The sequence below is a fragment of the Poecilia latipinna genome, unplaced genomic scaffold (assembly GCF_001443285.1).
Source record: "Poecilia latipinna isolate Pla-1442-1.1 unplaced genomic scaffold, P_latipinna-1.0 Scaffold342, whole genome shotgun sequence".
NCBI lineage: Eukaryota > Metazoa > Chordata > Actinopteri > Cyprinodontiformes > Poeciliidae > Poecilia > Poecilia latipinna.
In genome coordinates this window covers 90,229-98,525 of record NW_015112958.1, presented here as the reverse complement: position 1 = coordinate 98,525, position 8,297 = coordinate 90,229, and the positions used below count along the sequence as shown (strand labels likewise).

The following is an 8,297-nucleotide window of genomic DNA, read 5'->3' as shown; positions in this document are numbered from 1 at the left end:
GCAGACAATAGACAGATGAGGAAACATGACAAAAATTTTACATTTTTAAGTTTTGCGTCTGTCACATAAAGTTGCACTAAAATGAGATTTGTGATTGAAATGTGAAAAACGCGTAAAAGTTCAATTCTATGAATAGTTTTTGCAAGGCAGTTTAACTTAGTTTCTGTATTGATATTTTGTTTTGTACACCTGTAGTTTGACTTATTACAAGAATACAGTTCACATATATTTCCACTCAGAATAATTCCTCACAGGAGGTCAGAAACATAAGCAGCAAGGTTGTTTCTTAATCATAGCTGCTTCACGTGGACTAATAAACAAAACCAAAAATACTTCAATGCGATAACTGATTTATCAGTTTCAAACTGGTAATGCCCTTTATTCAATTCACCATGTCAGCTTTTACCGTAAGACTCAGCGAATTGCAAAGCTTTTCTCCGCTGCTCTCATACACCCAGTCAGAGAGATGGAGCAACCTAAATGGAACAAGAAAGTAATGGGCTGAGAACTAAAGTGGAAAGGACTGAGAATCGATGATCATTTGGACAGCAGTCCAGCAGCGGCGGGTTTCACCTGTGGGTGGTCTGTGATTGGAGAGACCTTGCGCTTTTACTCCGCCCCCCGGCGCGTTGCCCGCCTTCCCCAAACCGGAGCTCACTCCGCTCCTCATTTACCGTCCTCCGGTCGCGGCGGAACATGAGCTCCAATCTGCGCGAGCGGACGTTGAACAATACAAATGGTTTTCTCACGGTTTCCCGTCTGATCCTCACTGAAGCTGCTCTTGTTTAGGGACGACCTGCCACGGTTGCCGGCTTTGAATTTTTTTTATTTTTCTTCAAATTTTGTTGTTGTTGTTGTTTTTGGATGCGCCATGCAATCTCGTTGGAGGAGTTGTGGCATTCGGCCGGTGGCATGGACGTGGACTTGGAGTCTGGCAGTTATCGGAGCGTGGTGCATCCCCGCAAATGAAGGTAAAGCGGGGCAGACACGCTCTGTTGGTGACTGACACCAATCCTGAGCGCGCTGCTTAAATCGGGCTTTAATTGGCTCTGAAAAGTCGGATCGGTTAAAGGTTTGCAGTCTCTCTCAAGTGCCGTTAACCGCCAGGCTCATGTGTTGATATGGCTGCTTGACAAAAGAAGTGGGGGTTGCCCGGTGTTATTAAAGCAGGTACATTTATGACAGCTGTTCTTTTAGCCTCTAATGACTGTGTGTTCCGACTCGATAAAAGCAGAAATAAAAAAAAGGACCTTTGAACAGAACATGTCCCTGTCAGATAACCAGCGTACTTGGACGTGGTAGCAAAGAGACATAAAGCAGCAGAGATGTCTAGATCAGTCCTTAACAATTTCCTAGAACATATAAACTGCTCATTTTAATCCGTTGCAACTCTGCCAGTTCGCACTTTGTCTTTCCAGACTTTACATCATCATGATATCATAAAAAAAAAGTTTTAAAATGACATTAATTTCCCCCGATCTTTCTCACTTTTTAAATGTCTACTTGAGCTAATTGGGTTACGCTGTGTTACAATAACAGGTCTTGCACTGCTAAAGCAAACTGTTAAGAATTTAAGCCATACATTTCTCATAATAATTTGCATGTGTTTAAATGAGTTATGTTTTAAGTCATTATTTGTCCACAGAAATTGTGTACAGTTATCAGCTACAACAGATTTACACATTTTTGATTTTCTTATCTGCCAAATTAGTTAATTAAAAAAAACAAAAAAAAACAAGAGTTTTTTTGGCTAAAGCATGAAACATCTGATCAGATGTCTCAGATCCACTCGAACAAAATGGTGAAACTGCACAATACATATCATCACAATCACCAGTTCAATTTCTTTGTGCCATAATCGAACTCAACTGCTTAGACATTACATGTGGTAGACTGTCCTGGTTTAGGTTGCATGCTTTCAAAATCTTCTTGCCAATATTATTTCTGGCCAGTTGGAGGAGTTCACCTGCCTTTTATGCTCGCTTCAGATCCAGATTCTGAACAAGATGGTCAAGAAGCGTGGTGGGATCTTCATGATGATTGTAAAAAAAAAAAAAAAAAAAAGATTCAATATGTCATAACAATATTCAAAAATAATGTCACGATTTCTCGTTTTCCACCTGACTAGATGGTATCTAAATTGGAGATTTACCGATCAGAATCTACACATTTTTATGCTATCGACAGGTCTGACATTGAAGTTGAATTTTTCTCTTTGTTCACCAAATTCTTCAAACCAAAAACTCTCAGTACTTTTAGTTATGCTCTGCATATATGCAGTTTATTATTAATCGTATTATGATTAGGGACATATGCCCAGGGCAAAAAATAAGGATGATCTCATGATGTCTTCATTTTTGGCTGGATTCAAAACGTATCTTTTTTTAAAAAAAAATTTTATATTTTAAAGCCTTTTGAGAAAATAATCAAAATGAGCAGGTGACACCTCAAAAAAAAAACTAGAAATCATATTGGTCAGCAGACGCCTGATCTGCAGATCTCTAACGAAAAGCCCCTTTTCCTGACAGTGACACTTAAAATGTGGCTTTTATTGGCAGCAGCTGCCTCAGTATTAAGAACGTGCTGCAAGCATGAAGGTTTGGCATTAGCATTGAGCTAAAGCTGTATATAAACTTACTGCTGCTACAGAAACGCCTACACTTTATATTTAGTTGATATATTAATTTGTTATACTACCAATATACACAATGGACATCTTCAGTTAATTCATGATGGCTAGGTGAGAATTATTGTCAAAATAAATTAGTTATTATGATTTAACTGATATCGCTTATATTTAAAAACTATTAATTATGTCTTACAGATTTTATGCATTGTTTAATATCTCCTGAAAATACTTTTTTTAAGTTTAGAAGTTCATCACCTTTAGATATTAACAGGGGCATTATGAACCACTTATGTTTTGCATGCTTTTTAAGTGTCCAAACCACAAAACGATAACTTCTTTTAATATTTTTGAAGCTTTCTTGTTATAAGGAAACTAAACGTTTTTAGTGCTTTATTGACAAGTTTTACGTTATGCCATATATTATGAGCAGACAATGGAAATTAACATTGAAAACAAAACATAAATTTGGTCAATTTTTGAGTAAGCAGACCGACATGAACTTTTTAAAAGCAGTTATTGTTTTTTTTTGTTTTTCTTTGATCAGACAGCTGTTTTCATCAACCTTGTGACAAGGTAAATGCTGCTAAGCAACCACTTAACTTGCAGACTTATGAAAAGCTGATGACAAAGCTGATGTTGGGATCTGATTTGGGGTGTGTCATTTTGTAGCTCAGGAAGTGACGCAGCGCTTGATTCGGCTGTTGAATTGGAAGCTACCAATCACATGCTAACTTCAGCGTCAAAGAACAAAAACAGTGGTTTGCCAATTAGGGAGACATGAAATTATTCCCAAATCATGCAATGGAAACGTCGTCAGTAAATTTAGTACTTATTTGTGATAACATCTTGAAACTGTGGCACTTTTTTTTGTCAAAGTTATCGTCACCCGATAATCTCGTAGCAGTACATATAGAAATATTTTGCAAAGTAGGGAAAATGGGGCTATGGTATTGTTTGGAGTCTTTTGTCTGCACAGTGAGCAGCATTTTAATGGCACCATTGTTCGGAGCTGTTGAACAGCGTTACGCTATCCGGGAAATGAGGAACATTTATCAGCCTGCGTATTCTTCCCATGATGGATTTATTTAGTCAAAAGTTTAGCTTGACAAAAGTGACTCCCAATGTGTGGTCTTTTAAACAGCTTGGATGGGGGGGGGGGTCTGCGCGGCACCTTTCAGGAGTCCTGCGACATTGTGTTGGCTTGCGTCTTTGTTTCTGGATCCCAAGGGTTGAAATTATTCCACCAGGGGTTCAGGAATTACCTTTTTGTAGTTAATAGGATGAGTTTGTCACCGTTCTGAATGGTGTAGGAATAGTCTCACCAAAAAAATAAAAATAAAAATACATGCAGTTTATCCCGTGAAGGGTTTGTCGTTCTCAACAACTCAAGAGTTTTAGATTAATCAGCATGCAACGGCGTAAGGAGACAGAGAGATGCTCTGAAGCAAACTGACATTTGATCTTTTCATCTAGGAATTAGTCAACTCTTTGTCCCCATTTTTAAACTCTTAATCAGTGTTTCTGTCTCATTATTTTTAAAATTGGATGTCTTATAAGTACTTTTATTCACTAAATATTCACTACATAAGTGCAAATCAGATATTCAACACAAGTTAAAGATTAATTCGACTGATATTTGCACTGTGATAGATAATCATAGAATTGCATGCATAATTGAAGGGAAGAGCACAGCCCATAATTAAATCAGCCTGTTTTCTCATTTGACTAATTCTTTGTAATTGAAGAGGGGAAAAAAAACAAAACAAAAAAAACATTTGGGTAACATACAATCACAAAGTTTATCTTTGTAGAAACCTTAATTTTGGCAACTCTCAGGACTTACTCTTTTGTCTTAATATTAGCATAACTTTATCATGCCATGTGCTACTACAACTAAGTGAATATCCTGTGAAAGGGAATGTGTCTCATATACAGATGTTTTTCATCGAGTTAGAATACCATTTAGAAGTTTACTTGTTTTATAAACGTATATATTCCATCAGTAAATACCTCAGCTCCTCAAATCATCATTGATGATTAGGAGTTGCTTCTAAACTTTTTCCTACCACAATTTTTCCTTCCACTCAGCTTCCCATTAATCTGTTTGCCAGATTCTGACCTTTTGTGGTCAGGCTTCTACATAATACCATTGACCATGATCATTAAAACCACCTGAGATGAACACTTCAGATACCCTTCTGTGGATAATGAGTCTGTGTAACGAGTTTCACTTTTTAGTTTAGATTACCGAAATAAATTAACTTTTCAATTATATTCTGCTTTGCTGAGATGCGCCCGTGGTCTTTTTTTGTGTTTGTTGGAAGCCAAAAGAACATCAAATGAGAAGAATAATCTTGATGCTTCTTTTAATGGGAACAGTTTCCTGCAGTGATGAATCCCCCGACGAATCATTACGAGGAAAACTGTACACACTTCTGTGATTAATTTCGTCTCCCGAAGCTAAACCATTCTTATTGAAATTGATTAATTTTAGAGGATGTTTGAAAATACAGCCCATTTCCTTTCTAGTTCAGCCTGTTAATATTTGAAGCATTAAAAAAAATACCACTACTTGTTGCATTAGTGAGTCAACACAATTAAGGAGGAAGGGAAAAATTAATCGCAACAGGTTTGAGGGACTTTTATATCTGCCTGTCTGCATACAGCACAGCAGATGGAGAGTAGACCATTCAGCCAAGAACAATAAAATATAGCACGTAAATGCTACAATCCAATACAAGGGGGTAAAGACAGGAAGAAATAGACTTTGGAAAAAAAAATATGTTGGAAACAAAACGAACAAATTGTGTGCAAGAACTTGTTAAAAATCACTTGGATAAAGTTGCAACTAATCAGAGTATCAAAATTGCTCATATGTTAACTGTATTCTAAGTGAGAATTGTTAACATTCGGAGCAGAAAATATCCTCACTCTTTGGCATATTTAAAATATCAGTCTTTGAAATAATGTGGCTCACGACTTTATGTCGCGCCATTCATTCAGTACTGATGACTTTTAATAACGCGTTCTGTAGATGCTTGTCATTTCTGAGCTCCGACTTGTCTGGTTTTATCCTTGGAGAGCGAGAGAGACAGAATGAAAGAGGTAACGTATCCCTTATGATCTAGTTCAGTATCACTTATCTGTTCTTTATGGCCTAATTAGGTGTCTAATCGCCTCCTAAGGACATCTTTTATTATTCTCAGCAGAGCTGTGGAGACAGTAAGACGCGGTGAGTGTGTGAGGGGGAAGTGTGCTTTTGTTACAGTGCTAGCTTTGTCCTTGTTTTGTTCTGCTCTCCTGTCTGCAGGTGTTTTATGTGTAGCCTTCCTTTTGTTTACTTTTGAGGGTTGGCTGTTCTTTTTGCACAGTGCTTATCACAGCATCTACAGCTAAAACAGAACTGCTGTTCATTTATCTACACCTGATGTTCATAAGCTTTGCAAATATTGAGTGAATGTTATGCATTACTTCTACTCTTTAGGGAGTTTTAATTTTGGGTTTACCTCAGATTCTAGACAGTCTTTATTATTATTTTTTCTAGCAGGTTGGTTAGCTTTGACTTTTAATTAAGTGTCTTTGACTTATAGTTAATGTTTCAGGCTTCAGGGCGCCAGTTACTAAATACAGATTTCTATCACTAAACTGACCAAATTCACACAGTGGCAGTATGATGCATTTTTATGTCAACTCATGTAAGGAAGTGACTGTAGCTAACCATTACTTTGAACTAGTACATGTTCTACTACATCACGTGAATTCACCTGTGAACTTCACCTGTATGCCTACACTTCACAATTTCCACTGTGAATTTTTTATACATTTAAAAATATGTTTTTTTTTTTTTTTTTTTTTTCATTATTAGCTCAAATTCTCCATCTGGAATAATTTCCATACTTTAGTAAACCTGAACCGTGTTATTCTAAATTTACAGATTATTTAAAACAGTTTTGTGATTAGCCTTTACTTTAATTACTCTGGGGGGAAAAACTGAATCCATTTAATTTGGCATGTAGACCAACGAGAGGGCCAAGTAGCTTGGAGCCCATAAGAGATTCTCATGGCGTCACAACCTTGAGTAAAAACACCACTGTTTCTTAGCATCATTTAGAGCTGAGCAAAATATTAATTGCAAAGGTCTTATGGTATGCAAAATTTGTAAGATTATAATATTTCATGTGCCTTGCATGTAAACTCTTCAACTTACGTCATTCTACTTGGATAAACAGTTCACTGAGCTTTGAGACGTCAAGGTAAATTAACTACCAAAGTGTTGATTATACAGAAAAATGCAGGTTAATCATTATCAATATTGTCAATACGATATCCGAAAAGTTATCGCAATGTCATACTTCTAATGCAGTGCAGGGTTCATCTTTTGGTTTTCAAAAAGAAGTAATGTAGAAGTGATCTAAGCACTTTATCTATATGTCTTTATGACGGTTATTAAAATGCTGCTGTTTGAGTTTTATACTGATTATTACATATACAGGAATGTTTAGAACATTTATTAGTTGAGAACAGCTGAAAGTCAGACTAGGTCTATGAAAGTTCCTTTTAAATATTTTTTTTAACATGAAGACATTCATATAAGTAAAACATATACAATTTTATTGCAATCACAAATGTCAACTAAAACAATGGATTTATTTAGTTGACACTTGTGCTTTTATCCTAAAAGCATAAGTTAGAAATCATTCTGACTGTTTGCACAGAGTATCATCACATTTGGCTGTTTTGTTGTTTATGGAGTTACACTGAAAGCCAATAACTGGCTAATTATCTGAGCTATTGGCTCGACATGATTTACTTTTGGAAAAGCTAAACACTCCAACAACAATAATGGGTGGCGCTGCCTTAATTGTCACAGCATGCTTTTCCAAGCTGGAAAAGCAATCTTTTGCAGCTCAGACAGTGACACAGTCTTGAATTCGGCTGCTGAATTGGAAACTATAAGTGTGCACTCTTTCTTGCAAACAAGAAAAATAAGAGTGACGCTTAAACAGGTAACGGGAACAACGGGAGTGTGGGGCAACTTGAGACCACTTTTTATATAAAAAAGGACTTTAAATTGTAGGAGGGGAAATGTCAAGAGTTTTGAAATTTTCACCTTTTTAAGACCGTGGTATTTGTTGAGACTGATAAAAGGCGAGTGCCTGGGGTCAAGCATGGAAGCTGCTGAACAGATAGCAAAATGTGTTTGCTCTATTTTTTCATTAACAAGCTGTATTTTAGCTGAGATGTCTATATAACCCATTGCTATGCTTAATTCTAAGATTGTCATATTGCCAAATATGCATTTTATAGTGCTCCTATTTGTGTTTTTACAAATACAACATATTCAAATGTCATTCCAATTTATTTTGTTTTAGTTTATTAGTCTACATCAAGGTAATTGAAAACCTTCTTTTTTTTACATCAAAATAGTGTCAAACTTGCCTATCATATAGTCTGAAACTTGGATATCTAAATCCCAGTTTAAGGCATATCTGGGGCCCATAATAATAATTGGATTTTCTTCACCAGAAATAGTTACACATTGTCACTGAATAGAAAGCATGCCGCTTTAACGTAAAAAAAAAAAAAAAAAAAAAAAAAAAAAAAAAAAATTATATAAATAAAAAAAAAATATTTACAAGAATAATATAAAAAAAATTAAAAAATTTAT

General features: G+C 36.0%; 1 protein-coding gene across 1 annotated transcript in view; it reads left to right on the top strand.

The window, feature by feature from the left end:
* The first annotated feature begins 576 nt into the window (after nucleotides 1-576).
* The window catches only part of epha5 (EPH receptor A5), a 74,897-nt gene continuing 67,176 nt past the window's right edge, over nucleotides 577-8,297 (top strand). Inside the window, exon 1 of the mRNA XM_015035640.1 lies at nucleotides 577-971. Coding sequence (XP_014891126.1) covers nucleotides 872-971 — 100 coding nt within the window. The 5' untranslated portion in view covers nucleotides 577-871. The remainder of the gene's footprint in view (nucleotides 972-8,297) is intronic.